Below are 14,145 nucleotides of genomic sequence, written 5' to 3'. Positions count from 1 at the left end.
TCCTAACCAACCTTGCTTCTACCAGAAGTGAATTAATGCAATAAAGAAATAAAACTGAATGCTAGCGTGACAGCCCAGCGCAGATAGGAATAGCAAGCAGATGGGCTGGAGAGGAAGGCAGCATAAGAGAAGAGTGCTTGGAGAGACACAGGTGTTTGGGGGAAGGAGATTGCATTCAGAAGAGACTGGATATGAAAAACAAGAAAAGTAAACAAATGCTTCTTTTTACATCTTCTGTACCAGCTCGGTTTTGTCTTACACTGTTAAGCTATGGAGTTTAAGGTTTTGCATCTGAAGCACCAGAGTCATCCATATCTTTGGCTAGAATCCAGACTCCAAAATTTCAGCCTTTTTGCATATAACAGCTGAAATGCAGATCAAGGAGGAAGGGAAGAAACAGCAAATGGATTGAAACAAACCAAAGAAGACAGGGTTACTTTACTGACTAAAAAGTGATGTGACTATCTAAAATAAAGCAGACCATCCAAACAGTACTTGACTAGAATACAGACAGCCTCCATAATTTTTGCATCTGTTTTGTTATGATGAATTCACAAACCTTATCTTGTCCCAATTAGGTACTTCACATAACTCTGATGCTTTTGCCAGCACAATTTACCCAGAACACTAAATTAGCCTCACACACACGCAAAAAAATAACATGTAATTTGTCTGGTAATTATATGTTTCTGTAACTCCTAAAAGCAACTCATTACAGAAATGTTGTGCGTTTAGAACAGATTACCTTAATTCTATTTTCTGTTTATCCAATTATAACTGTCGTTCCTAATTGTATTGTAAATTGTGTTGAGCTGGAAGGTGGCTATAAAATCCTCACTCTTTCCTCTTTCATAGTGGCTTTACATATGCAATGTGTTTCCACCAGGCACAAAATCAATGTAGTGAAAACAAAGCAACCCAATTGTGAATTCTGGTCATGGAGAGAGGCAAATTGGTAAACACAGACGGTCAAAAGTTGGTGCTGACAGAATTACAGGCACAGAGTCCTGAACCAAAAGCTGGGACGCTGAGAAATAAACGCTGTGAGGAAAGGGATACTAAACAAAAAGATGAGCATCTTCCCACCCCACAATCCCTCGAATGAAACATTTATAGAAGCATCGTGCTCCAAGATGCACAAAAGCAGGCTATAAATAAATAGCTGAGCACAGCACAGCACCGTGCCAACAGCAGGGCCAGCGCCCCGGCCGCGCTGCAGCAGGTGACCAGCCTGCAACAAGGGAACAGCCAGCCATCCTCTGTGCAGGCCCAGGATGAAATCATGTGGTCAACACTGCAGTGGGGATAGAAAGCCCAAACCACTGACCAATGAGTCAGCTGGTGGTGAAGAAACTCCCTGAGAGAGCGTACTCCAAGGCTGACATTAAGTTATGCATCGTTTTAAAGATGAAAGTGCTTGGCCTCCTAGACAGCTTTCCCTTTTCAAATCAGATCTTCATCCAAGTTACTTAAAGACGAGTGATGTGATACTGCTAGGAGAACACACTGCCTTCATCCAGCCCCATGCGCCAACTACTGCTCCTTGTAGGCTCCATCCTGACAGGAGGCAAATCAATGTGCTTCCACACAAAATATTAAAAGCACAAACGTGGCATTTATTTTCTCATTCTCTCTCTCAACTTTCACAATTAGAATCTGGAAGAAAGCCGAGAGGAGAATCTACATGCATGCTATAAACCACAGATGTAGCTTTCTCAAACCAGAGCATTCCTAAACATGAAGCAAAAGGCTTTCACAAGAAACAGAAGTTGTTTAGGAGCTGTACAGAAAATATATTGTCATGTTTTAATTAAATCCCTTCCACAGCCCTCCAATATGCTTCTTGGTGCTTTACAGTCTGAAGGGATCAAAATAGTCCAAAAAGGAGACGACTATCACTCGTAGAATCATCTGAGCTGCAAGGGACCTAATCCAACCCCCCTGCAATGAACAGGGATACCTAAAGCTCAACCAGGTTGTTCAGGGCATTTCCATTCAAATGTATGTTAATCTTGTTATACATTCCCCACCCTGTCACGTGCAACCCCATGGAGATGTTTCATTCCTCTCCATGCTCTAGAAGTTAAGGACCACTTTATAACCTCAGCTATGTTGCTGGATTCCTTAAGTCAGCTTTAGTTTGGTCTCTGTGGCTGCTAAGCAGATTAGGGAAGTAGCAACAGCTCTAACCACACAAACTTTTTTTCTAGTTTAATCTTTAATCTGCTTGGAAACTTGAAGAGCCAGTAACCAAGCCAAACCTCAGTCACACTCAGAGCAACTACTGCTTTTTTCAGGAGATTTACATCGATCACAAAGGTTGATGAGCAGAACACTTGTTAACCCACCCTGCAGAGCAGCAGCAGAGCCTCCATGCTCCACCTCCAGGAGATACAGACATTTTTTGAGAGGAACTCTGCTCTTCCCCAAGAGAGCACTTGTACACCAGGAGCCTCCTTCTCCTCCCTTTTTGATCAATAAAAGTTGTGTGTAGATAGTGCAGAGGCAAGTACTACGGGAAAGGTGAGGCAAGATGTTAACTGCATATCTCATACAAGTTAGATCTCCTGCACTCCAGGTAACTGCTTCAATTTTACGTTTGAAAACAAAACAAAACAAAACAAAACAACAAAACCAACCAACACCAACTCACCAGGTTTGGTAGCTGCTGTGCATTTCCACAAAAGCCCAAAGCCACTCCTCCTGAGATTGGTGGAAGACACTCCAGGCAGTGCTGCCTCTCTGGCACCACTGGACTTCACACAGGTCTCTTTCTGGAGAAGCCAGAGCACTCAGGACTGGAGCACAGCTGCAGCTCTGAGACTGCAGAATCAACTCCTGGGCATTCTGTGTAGACAGACTGTCTAGCTTATATACCTCAAGTGCAAGCATGGGGCTTTTCTCCTGAGAACATTAAGTGTGAATCAAATATAAATAGCCAGTGATGCTGCTACAGTTTTATTAATTTCGGTGAAGGAGAGAAGAAAATATCTCAGGGATTTAAACGAACAATATGGTGACAGATGGCATGGAGACAATCCAGGCTGGGCTCCCTCAATAAAATGCTCACAACTTCATAGCTCCAGAAGAGGGGAGGCAGAAGAGGCAGAATGGGGCTAGGAAGAGGGCAAGGCTGGCCCAGATGACCCCCAGTTTCTGATAAACAAAACCAGTCCCGGAATGCAGAGACTCTACTCATCTGCAAAATGTTCTGTACCATCACTGATGTCAACAGCTCTATCAAGGACATCCTCCAAGCAAGTCCAAAATTGTATCATTCATTAAAAAAAAAAAAAAAAAATTATTCACATTCATCTGTTAGCTCAAATGAATGGCAAATATAAAGGACTATTAAGCTACTTATTCAAATAATCTAAGCAAGCTCTCAAAAACAATTAATAGAAAAGATGTTAAAAACGTTTTTGACGTGATACCAATGCCCTTCTGTTCTTTCACTGCATAATTTTATTAGGATGAATATTTTCAGGCAGAATCAGATATATTCTGATTACCAGAAGTGCCTTATGTGAGTTATAATAGTTCCATTATTATTTTGTAGCTTAAAGGAAATCATTTCAGGTTTTATGTTCGAGAATGCTCCTGGAAAAAAAAAATTCTGAAGATGCCACCAAGAATTTCTGCAAGCAGAAAATTATGCTGAAGGCCTGGTGTCCTACTTTTCCCCGCTTGGGAGCTGGCTGTGTTATAATTTCCCATAGGTAGGCAATAGCTTGGATGGATGCATGGATGATCTGGACACTGACTTACTGGCAGTTTTAAGATGTTCTCAAAACACATGGAGGCATTTATGGATTCCTGTTTTCAAGAACTGTAAGAACAGACAGCATGAAGAGAAAGACAACGATACCTTTGAGACAAAAATATATTACACTTACTGCAAATAAGATTAAGTCCCAGTGAAGTCCATCACTGCACTCTGCTACATAGGAGAGGTTTATAGGATCCCATCCTGCAGCCTGGGCTGAGCTACAACACTGCAAACTGCAGCAAGCTGAAAATAGGACCTGGCCCACACCTCAGCCACCTCAAACACCAGATAAACTCGAAGATATGGTGATGAGCAAAAGACTTCTACTTCCTACAATCTGCTTACTAGTTTTTGAAGATATTAGGAATTTCTGTCGCTGTCTTCTTCCTGCTTGGATAAATTACTACAAGTTTGTCTCCCAGATATATAGTCATACTCTCACAGCATTACAGGAAATCCACCACACTTTCCTTCATCAAACTAAGGGGGAAGAATGAGGAAAATACAAAACAGGCAGGAAAATCCGTTAGAAAAGTAAGAGAGAGCAGGAGAGAAACAGCAAGGAAGCAAGAAAACAAGGCACATCATGGTATAATGCTCCCTTGAGCTCTGAGGCACAGCTCAAAGTAGCAAACACTGCAGCAAACACCGTTAAACTTCACTTTTCCATAGCCATGACAGCACAAGCATAGCAATGCAAAGCAGCACGCTGCATCCTAACCATCTCATGCTCACTGAGAGTTGGCTCCAGGTAAAGAAAAGCACAAGAAATTGAATCCAGTCCATATGCCTCAGTGAGACAGATTTCAGGCACATTTTTAACCATTTAATTACAGTTATAGCACATGCGTGTAAAAGGTACAACTGTGGATTATGAGCTCAGCTATAAAAATCTTAAGCATATGCAAGATTTTTTTTTTAAAAAATATCTATACATATGCAAAGGGAGATCAATACTACGTTTTTGTTGCAGTTAAAAGTGCAATAAGAATTTCTGAAAGTTATGCTTCCTGTAGCAGCATTAGTACAGCAAGAAAGGAAGAAAATCACATTGAAATGCTCCTTTATAAGAGGCAGAAGCTAGGAGTATTGCTTGCATGCAATGGAACAGTGTAATGTATCCAGACATGAAACATTAAATTAATATTGGTATTTTCAGACTAGGGCATTTAGCTGTCGTTTCATCTTCCTACCTTCTGCAGTGCTAACCAAAGCCAAAATCATTACCATGCTCAGAAGTACGCTGCCACATATGTGCTAATATCAGTTAATAGCAAAGGCAAGAATGAAAAGTTAGCAAATTTAAATGAAAGGTTTTCTGTAAGAATGTAGGACTGTTTTAACATGAGCTGGGGGGAAAAAAAATAACACACATGGCAGACATACAACTCAATAAACATGCTCCAGGATATCCAGAAGTGATTTTATAATAAAAAAGAAATCCTACATCCTCTCCCATTCTTTGCAACAATTTTTAAAGCATGAGAATTGAAGCACATTTATGCACAGTAAGCTCGTGGAGCATCATCCCCTGCCTGGAACTCATGAGACCAGGGCTGCAATCACACATTTGGTTTTGGGCTCCCCCCATACAATCACGACCATCTCTCAGCAAATCCAAAGGACTGGAGGCACACAAGGCTGCAAGGAAAGGCCAAAGGAATGGGGGTTTGCTGGAGACAGGTAAGGACAGGTGTCTAAATAGAGTTAGTCTCACAGCAAAACAAAAGGTCATGGTCACATTACAAAGGGAAATCCTAATTAGATATAACAAAAATATTTGCACAGTGAGAGTTTAAGTAGTGGAACCGACTGACTGTTGTATTTAAATCCATGGAGATGCTCAGAGCCGGACTGGAGAAGTTCCTGAAGGACCTGACTTAACACTGTAGCTCACTTGTTGACAAATGGGGCTTGGGTTGGGCAACCTCCAGAGATCCCTCTGATTTCTGTTATTCTACCATTCTGTATTCACAGCTAGGAACAAGGCAGATAAAAGGAAAACAGAAGATGGTGGTAGGTGCAGAATGGATTTTATACCAAACAATTAAGGAAAGTGTTAATTATCAGTGTTAATTCATCAGCTCAGAGAATAACGAAGAATTATAATTTCATCATATTATTTCCTGGGATATCAAAGATTTATTTTAACAATCCTAAGGCTATTTCAAGAAGTGTCACTTTTTAATGGCCCTAAAGGAAAATTGCCCTCACCTTTAGTGCTGCTCAGCTACACGCATGCTTTCACCACACTAAATGCTTCCAGTTTTTGTGTCTTTCAGAGAGATTTCTAATAAGAAGTTAGACTCGGTTTTGAAATATACAGAAGTACCATAGTTCAGAGATGCTTAGTGCTCACAGGTGTTTTTATAACACAGGCAACGTCTTCCAACTTCTGAAGGAAACAAATCCTTCGTTATCGTAGCGGATCTAACCGTAATGTTCTGTCTTAGAAAGGAATCTTGCTTACAATCATTATAACGATAGCATGTGGTGAAATAAACCTAAGTTTAAAATCAAATGCTGAAGTCAAGAAACAGATCCTAAGCAGTGTTTGGTTTAAGATCTCAAACCTATAGAGACAGGGGGGTGAATGAACAGCCAACCTGTTAGCGGCATCCTGCCAGGGCTGCCGACGCACAGCAGGTTGGCACACATGTCCCACACACAGTTCTCATCTTGTTGCAGTGGACTGTCTCAAATCTGAACATTCCCTGAGCCCACAGAAGAACTGAGGACCAAAGCTCAGGAGCAGCTCATTGACAGCAGGATTGCTGCCAGCAGCAGGTGACAGTGCTGGTGACAGGCAAAGCATGCGCTGCCATCCGGGACACCTCTATGGTGCAGCTGGGGCATGCAGGTGCTGCACAGCCATAGGCACCTCAGAGCTTTATTGGTTGGGTTTTAACAGGAGGTGCCAGGTGAGGGAAAGCACGGAAACCATTTCAGTACTGTTGGCTTTACACACCTGCCATCATTTTTGTAATCCATATGAAGCAATGAATTCCTTCGGCTGTGCAGCCAAATTTTAACAAGGTTGCAGCAAGGTCCTACTGGTGGCCATGGCAGCACCCAGAGCACAGCCAGTGCTCACACTGGGACATCATAGCCCAAGAGCAGTATTTATTAACAGTGCAAAAAATGGAAAGCTCGTCCACTCATAGCATTTCAGGGAAGCCTGTAGGAATACAGATTTAGAGACAACTTCTCTTTCACATCCACAGCTCAGCTCACGTTTAGGACAGTTAAGCATCATGTAAGTACTGGCACAGAATTCACTGAATTGTTGTGCTGCCTGTGTGCCAGCCTTGCTTGTAGACTACAAGTGAGCAGGTACAACACGTGCACACTCATTTCCATCTAATAGTCATCTAAAACACAGTATCAGCATGATTCCACACAGAAGGAAGGAAACTACTAGAGCCACACAGTAAAGACAAATGAAATGGCCATGGCGTGCCAGAGGTGAGAATTCCATCCCCAGGCAGGAGTGAGACTGAGCACTTTTTATGCACGCTAGCAGTCTCAGTATGGGAGACAAAACAGAAGACTCAACACCGATCAACTTTCTAATGTAAGCCAGCAGCCGTGCGTTTCGGCTGAAATCCTGACACCGCCTTGGAAGGCAGATTTTATATTTGCAGCTCTTCTCCCTCCTTTGTCCCCTCTGCTTGTCTGACAGCACTGTGAATTTCACGTCCGGCTCCCAGGAATTCGTTCCCAAACGATGGGTTAATTGAGTGACACACGCAAGTCTTATTTCTGCACTGTTCCAAACGCAGTGCCAGGATGTACTGCGCACTGGAACAGCCAAGATAAAAACGGAGGCAATTTCAGTTACACGATCATAAAACTCCCTCAGCCAATTCAAGCTACTAAAGACAGCTCTGTTCGATTGCCTAACACACAAGTGAACAGTTTTGATTTCCCAAATGGAAATCTTAGAAGCCAAGATTCAGCACAGTGTTATATTACCAAACTGCGATAACCCCCAACATCAAAGATGGTGACGTAATGGTGACAGTATTAGCACACAACAGGAACACAGTATTAACTTCCTGAGGCAGGAAAAATGCAATCTGTTTCATAAATAAAAGTATTTCATAAATAATCATCTGTATCAGTAACATCCTGCATTCAGTTGCTGAGCATTGATACTGTACAGATTTCTGCCAGTTTCATCACTCAGCTCTCCCTGAGTTCTTCAGTCTCAAATGTTTTTGTACTGGTATAGAAAGTTGAGTGACACACATCAAATAGCTCCATATGTATCTAGGAACTCTAACTTTAGAAAGATAAGGAAGTAATTTAAAAGCACAAGAAATAACCATCTGTATTACTTGGCGGCTGCACTTATATTTAAGATAGCAGCACTGACTGTAAAGATCTCTGTACAAATCAAGATGTCCAGCCCATTGTTATAGAATCTCTGCTATAATTCAGCAGTTATTACTCTCACCGTTGTATCACAAGTTTTAAAGGTCATTCATGATACTGAGAGATGAAGGATCTCTTTAATAGCAGCAGAATACTTTTTTTGCTGAGAGAAAAGGTGCAATGATCTGTTGCATCTTTTGCGTCTTCCCTGTTTCTGCTCCCCCAAGTTATGAAACCACTTCATATTTAGATGGATACAGAGAGATCCCAAAGGACTATTCAGAAGTCATCTATAAGGAAGAACAATCTTTAGGGAATGAGAAAACCTAAAGGGTACAAGTAACAGGAAATAAGTTGCAATTAACATCGTGTGGGATGCGTGCAGTGCAAGCTGTGTGCTGGAATACCAGTGACTGCCTGCCCACACAAACTCCCTTCCACACAACACGTGCTCCTCAGCATCAGCAGGAGCTTCTTACAGACCCTCAGGCCAAGCAGCTGTCCACACCAGAACGCCTTGCCCAGGGAGGTGCCACACACCTACTGCTTCCCAAGCAGCACCGATCACTCCACTAGATCAAACCTACCTGCAGTGCCAGTAAATATAACTGTTGCAGTGTTAAAGCAAATGAGCTGCATACGTGAGTCACTTCTGTTTGTCATTCCACAATCTCACGATGGATTATGTAAAGAAATGTTTTCCAACAAAGCAATTTGTCATTGGGGTTCTGACAGCGCTTTGTGGATTTTCATGAGCTATGGTAGGAAGTTACAAGTATCTGGTTAGTGAAAAAATTATTTAATTAATACAGCGACTATAAGCTTACAAGCCTATTTAAATTACAGACCATAGCAGATCACAAGAGTTCAGTCTAATACAAATGCCCTGTTACAACTATTGTCCTTAAATACATTCATGGCTGTAACTTGCTACTATTCTGCCATGCTCGTAAATAATATCTGCTTATAATTTTGTATTTTGTCCCTACAGTTAGGTGATTGAACTCTTTGTTGTTTTTACAGCCAAACATTGTATTTGCTAATAATTTTTTTGAGGTGATCAACATTAGATTTGGTGGAGAGTAAAGTTTAATTAGGATTACTTTTACAGTGGAAAGAAAATTGAGTTTCAGGTATAAACCCTAAAATATTTTAAAATATTTGGTGAGTAGTCAATGAGGACACTGCTCTGTATATTCTTTTCTTTCTTGAAGTAAAAAGAGATAATTAGAGGTATTCTTACACCGAAGTGCATTAGAGTAACAAAGGTTTTGAATAATCTTCCTACCTTATCTGCCATTATCATGGAGGCCCCGCCATGAATTCCAAGAATTGGAATAGAAGTCTGAGATGAAATAAAATCCAAAATCTGAGCTACTGCCTCCTGATCAGTGTCGTCTCCAAAAACCACTCCATGGATCTTGGTACCTGACATCAAGTCGCAAACGTGTGTTATGATGCTTTTAGGGTCAGTCTGGTTCACCAGAAGGGTCACTACATTGACATCAACGGTCAGGTCTGCTGACATCTCCCTGGTCCAGAGAGATCTGATATCTCTCTCTGTGATATCCTTGGTCCTTCCCAGAATGACTGCAATGTTCAGGACAGGATAATTCTTCTCTGCTCCACGAACAAGATCCAAAGGCGCAAGAAGAGCTTGGAGTACCAGGAGAGCACAGCCAATTTTCCTCATCTTTGCCAGCTTTATCCCCTGTAAAAGTGATCACATTGTATGAGAAAAGGAACAGAGAGGAAAAAAATATGAACTGTGTATCTCCAGTGAAGGTTCTAAACACAAAGCTTCTGGACACCAGACAAAGTTTAGCAGCTTTTTATAACACATTCTTCACGTAGTTTCGTTTCCAGCTTACATCCCTCAAAAACTTGAGTTGGCAGTGATAGATGGTACTGCAATTGGTCTCCCACAAGCAAGGCAACAGGAAAAAAAAAGCACAAGTTCAGAAGAAATAGCTGGATGGCTAACAAAATTGAAATGACTGAAACGATTCAAAAAAGGCGCCATCATCCTTCTCTTTAACCTTGCCTTCCTAAAGCAGGTGAGGAACAGAAGTCTATTTTCCTTTGGTGTGTCTATTTAAGATTTAGTCACAGTCTGGTAGGAAGAGGTGCGTTAGCTTAAAATGAGAGAAGCAAGCCCGAGGTCTGCTGGAAAGCCCAGTCCGTGTACTCTGTGCATTGCGCAGCATCCCAGAAGCATGCTACCTTCATTCCGAAGATCTCTCCTCGCCAGCTGCTGCTCAGGCACAGTCTACTGCATCTCTGGAACAGATTCAGCAGCACAATATTCTATCTTAATTCTTCTCCCTTCTCTTACACGGCATTCACTTGAGCATCTCAGAACTGCTGATCACAGACAGAAAGTTGTCTCTGGTGTTGAAGGGGAGGGTGATCCAGAAATGAGCATCACTGCATTGGGTTACTTCAGAATCAGCTGGATCTCTGTACGGGGCTGAATACAGAGAGATGAGCCAGAGAAGAAGTGATCTCAACTGTCTGACGGAGGGAAAGGAGCTCTGACTCCACAAGATCTGCCTCTCTGTGCCCCCGAGGGATTTCCACCCCCACGACTGACTCTGCTAACTGCAAGAGGGGAGTCCCTGTGCCACACTGAGCCAACCTTGTTGCAAAGCGTCACGCAGAAAGCACCGGCAGGGCTGGCCAATCAGGGGTGGCAGTTTTCAGATCTCTCTCAACATGCCAACCGTATCTCCACCATCAATCAGAATCATCTGCTGCTGAAACGCACACCAAGACAAGGGCTTGTTATATCATCACTTCTTGTCGGGGCAGACTAGGAGATGAGCTTGTTGAGACCATTTAATTGCAGATCAGTCCCAACGTACTTCCTAAATCAAAGCAGTGCGGGCCACGTTCCCACCGCTGCAGCACCACAGACGGCGCAGTCAGCGGCGGGCACAGATACAGAGCGGCCTCTCACGCCCCTGCACAACCCGGGGATTCGAACCCGCGCATCCGACACCTCCCGCCCGCACGCACCCAGCGCCGAGAGCGCCCCGCTCCCCGCCGAACCGCGCCGAGCGCCCACGAAGCCCGGTCGCGGCGGCATGATGGCGCCCCCTCGTGGCCGCGCGGCGCCGTGCAACGTACCCAGCGCCTCAGGAGACGGAGCGGTGGCGGCAGCCGCGAGTGCCGGTGGTGCCGGTGCTGGCGGGGCCGCCGCCGCGGGCATGTCGTGCCCTTCGGTGCCCGGGCTCACAGGCGGCCTCCGCGCCGCCGGCCACAAGCGTGATCCCCGCCGCAGAGCGCGAGGCCCATCGCATCCCGGGAGGGCAGCTAGGCGGCCAGCGAGACGGGCGCAGGGGGGCTGCAGACGGGAATGGAACGGAGGGAAGGAAGAGAAGAGAAAAGCCGTCAATAGGGCTGGATGTTTAAAGGGGAAAAAAAATAAAAATCAAATGTAATCTCACGTGGCACGCGATCCGAAATAACGCGACTGGAAGCGACTCCGAGTGACCGGACTCAAAAGTTTCCCCCCACCCGCCCGCGTTTAGGAACGAATCCGGGTGCTCCCTACCGGAGATGCCCCCGGAACCCACAGCCCGCCCGGGAGCGTCTCCAGCCCGGCCGGCAGCTCCCGCCTCTCCAGGAACGCACGAGCCGAGCCCGCACGAGCGCATCCCGCCCGGGGGCAGCGCCAGCGGCAACTCATCCGCACGGGCAGCAGGGGGGGCGGCTCGTGGCCCGCACGGAGCGGGGAGCAGCACGGCGCGTGGGGCGAAGCTCCGCATCTTGGAAGGCACAGATTCGTTCCCAATTTTCTGTAAATCGACCCAGGGAGACGCACAAGCTAAGGTTGCTTCGGTTTTTCGTTCGCTATCCTCAGTAAATATGCACGGAGACACTTCTTAAAGCGACCCCAGGACCCAAAGGCTCCCACCGCTGCTCAGCGCAGCACTCACCGCGTTCGCTCCCCACATCGCTCTGGGCTCGCGCTCCTCCGACTCATCTCAGCGGGTTCCTCTGCAAACAACGGAGCGGGAAATAGGTCCTCTAACGCCGGGATTCCATCCCGCGACTTGCGCCCACCGCGGTACGTGCGAGCCTGGCAGCTCTTTATCGCCTGAAATCCCGCAGGATCAAGTTTTAGCAGAGCCATCACAACTGGGATTTGCTCTTCACTTTTGGCAGGAGGCGTTTCAACGTCTTCATGGCTTTTCTTTTATTAATTTTTTTCTTTCCGGCTGTTGGAAGGGCAGTTGCAACGCTGCTGCGGCAGCTCCCGGTCCGATGCTCCCCGGTCCTCCACCTCCGGCGGGACTGACAGCGGCGCGGCCCCGAGGCTCGGCGGGAGCCACCGCGGCCGCTGCCGGCCCCCTCCGCCTTTGTCGGGGCGAAGCTCACGGCGCCTCGTCAAAGCGAGACAAATCGCGGCTACTTTGAAGGCTCCCCCTCCCCGTTCTGCCTCTGCCAGCACCAGCGAATGAGTCAGACCCAGGCAATCGGGGGAGGTGTCACGTCGGGAACGGTGGAAGCGCCGGGGCTGGGGCAGAAGAGAGGCAAACTTGAGAGCTCGTCCCACGTTAGCAGTCCCAGCGAGAGGCTGGTAGCCCGGGAAACCCCCAAAGCGTTCTCCTTTCTCTCGATGCAGAAGCTGTCGAAGCGAAAGCCCTGCCGTGGCTCAGGGGAGCGAACGTGGAGCGGCGGCCTCTGCGCTAAAATCAGCCCGAAAAGCTCCAAACCGCCGGCAGGACGAACACAGGCGCCGCGCAGCAGCCGGCTCCGTCGGGGCGCCCCGCCGCTCCGTGCAGCCCGACGCTCCCATTCCAGGCGCTGTGCCCACGGCTCCCGCCCGCCCCGGGCAATCCCGCTCCTCCTGCAGCACCTACACCATGCCTCTGCTGCTTCCCCCGTTCCGGCACCCCGCTCCAGCTGTCACAACTTATTTGCTTCTGCCGGAATAATACACCGGCTCGCTCCCACGCAGGTGACGCCTTCTTGCAATGACACTCGTTTCTAAGCTAAATAGCTGGCAGTAAGACCGACCTGCATCGGGACAGACCCCCTCCAGTAGGACCTGCAAACTCTGGGTTCGAACAGGCTGAAGCCAGGCTGCCACTCCCACCGGGCACACAAAACACGGAACTCGGTCCCCAAGACACTTGAGCACACGTCAATTTTACTGCTCCTGACAGTCTGCTTGTAAGAGTCCTCAGCAGATCCGTGCCTTTTCTTTCTCGAGAAACCTTGTCTCCTGACTTATTTAGAGATGACTTGCTCAGTGTCACATTAGACTTTCGAAGCAAAGCAATTAAGCAGCTACAACTGTGCCAGTTTTTAAAGTTTGATGTTTAAGTGCATCTTTGCACGTCACCTCGATGCATGCTGTCCTGTAGCGGCTCCAGCAATGCTGCCGCAGTTCCACAGGTTTGTTACAGCAGCAGCAAAACAGGGATTGGAGACTTTCAGAATCCCCCAGTGCAAGTTAAATTCACTGTGGCTCTAACGTTAGTATTTCAAATACATGTAACAATAACTTTTAGCATTTGAAATACTAAAAAAAATGATGCAGTGTCTTTAGAATATACTTCCTATATAACACTTTGTGCATCATTGGTGGGCTGAATTTGGTGGTTTAGAGACCAACAAAAGCAATAATCACATTTTCTAGCCTTACCAAACTGTGTGATTTTCAGAAGTTGAAAATTAAATATACTTCAGCATCATCTCAAATATTTTCCTCAATTATTCTTATAAAACCTCTATAATGGAAGAACCAAATAAAAACTAAGTCCAAATTAAGTGCTCTAAGTTACATTTGTAATCTGTGTGTAAAAAGGGAACAGTTACACTAAAAGCAGCATGACAAACTGACATTCCTGCACATGGCAGGTTACAGGCGCAGAGTTAATATTGGCCTGGAGAGGAAAAGGCAGAAGGATTGGTGCCTAAGCAATTGCAGCTGTGCAGCTCCGACATCACTTCTTGAAGCTGGGGATCCTGCACTCTGAGAATACTTT

The 14,145-nt window shown here is 45.7% G+C and overlaps 1 protein-coding gene across 2 annotated transcripts in view; it reads right to left on the bottom strand.

Moving 5' to 3' along the window:
* GRIN2A (glutamate ionotropic receptor NMDA type subunit 2A) overlaps positions 1-12,752 on the bottom strand; it is a 163,525-nt gene extending 150,773 nt beyond the window's left edge. The window contains exons 1-3 of one of the 2 annotated variants that reach the window (XM_085237528.1): positions 12,088-12,752; positions 11,276-11,492; positions 9,435-10,616 (exon numbers count right to left, since the gene is read on the bottom strand). In XM_085237528.1, the coding sequence (XP_085093654.1) occupies positions 9,435-9,839 (405 nt within the window). In that variant the 5' untranslated portion in view covers positions 9,840-10,616; positions 11,276-11,492; positions 12,088-12,752. The remainder of the gene's footprint in view (positions 1-9,434; positions 10,617-11,275; positions 11,493-12,087) is intronic. The other variant, XM_085237529.1, reaches the window with a different exon arrangement.
* Between the last annotated feature and the right edge of the window lie 1,393 nt (positions 12,753-14,145).

This window comes from Meleagris gallopavo, chromosome 16, assembly GCF_905368555.1.
Source record: "Meleagris gallopavo chromosome 16, MGAL_WU_HG_1.1, whole genome shotgun sequence".
Lineage (NCBI taxonomy): Eukaryota > Metazoa > Chordata > Aves > Galliformes > Phasianidae > Meleagris > Meleagris gallopavo.
This window is presented reverse-complemented; position numbering and strand designations above follow the sequence as displayed.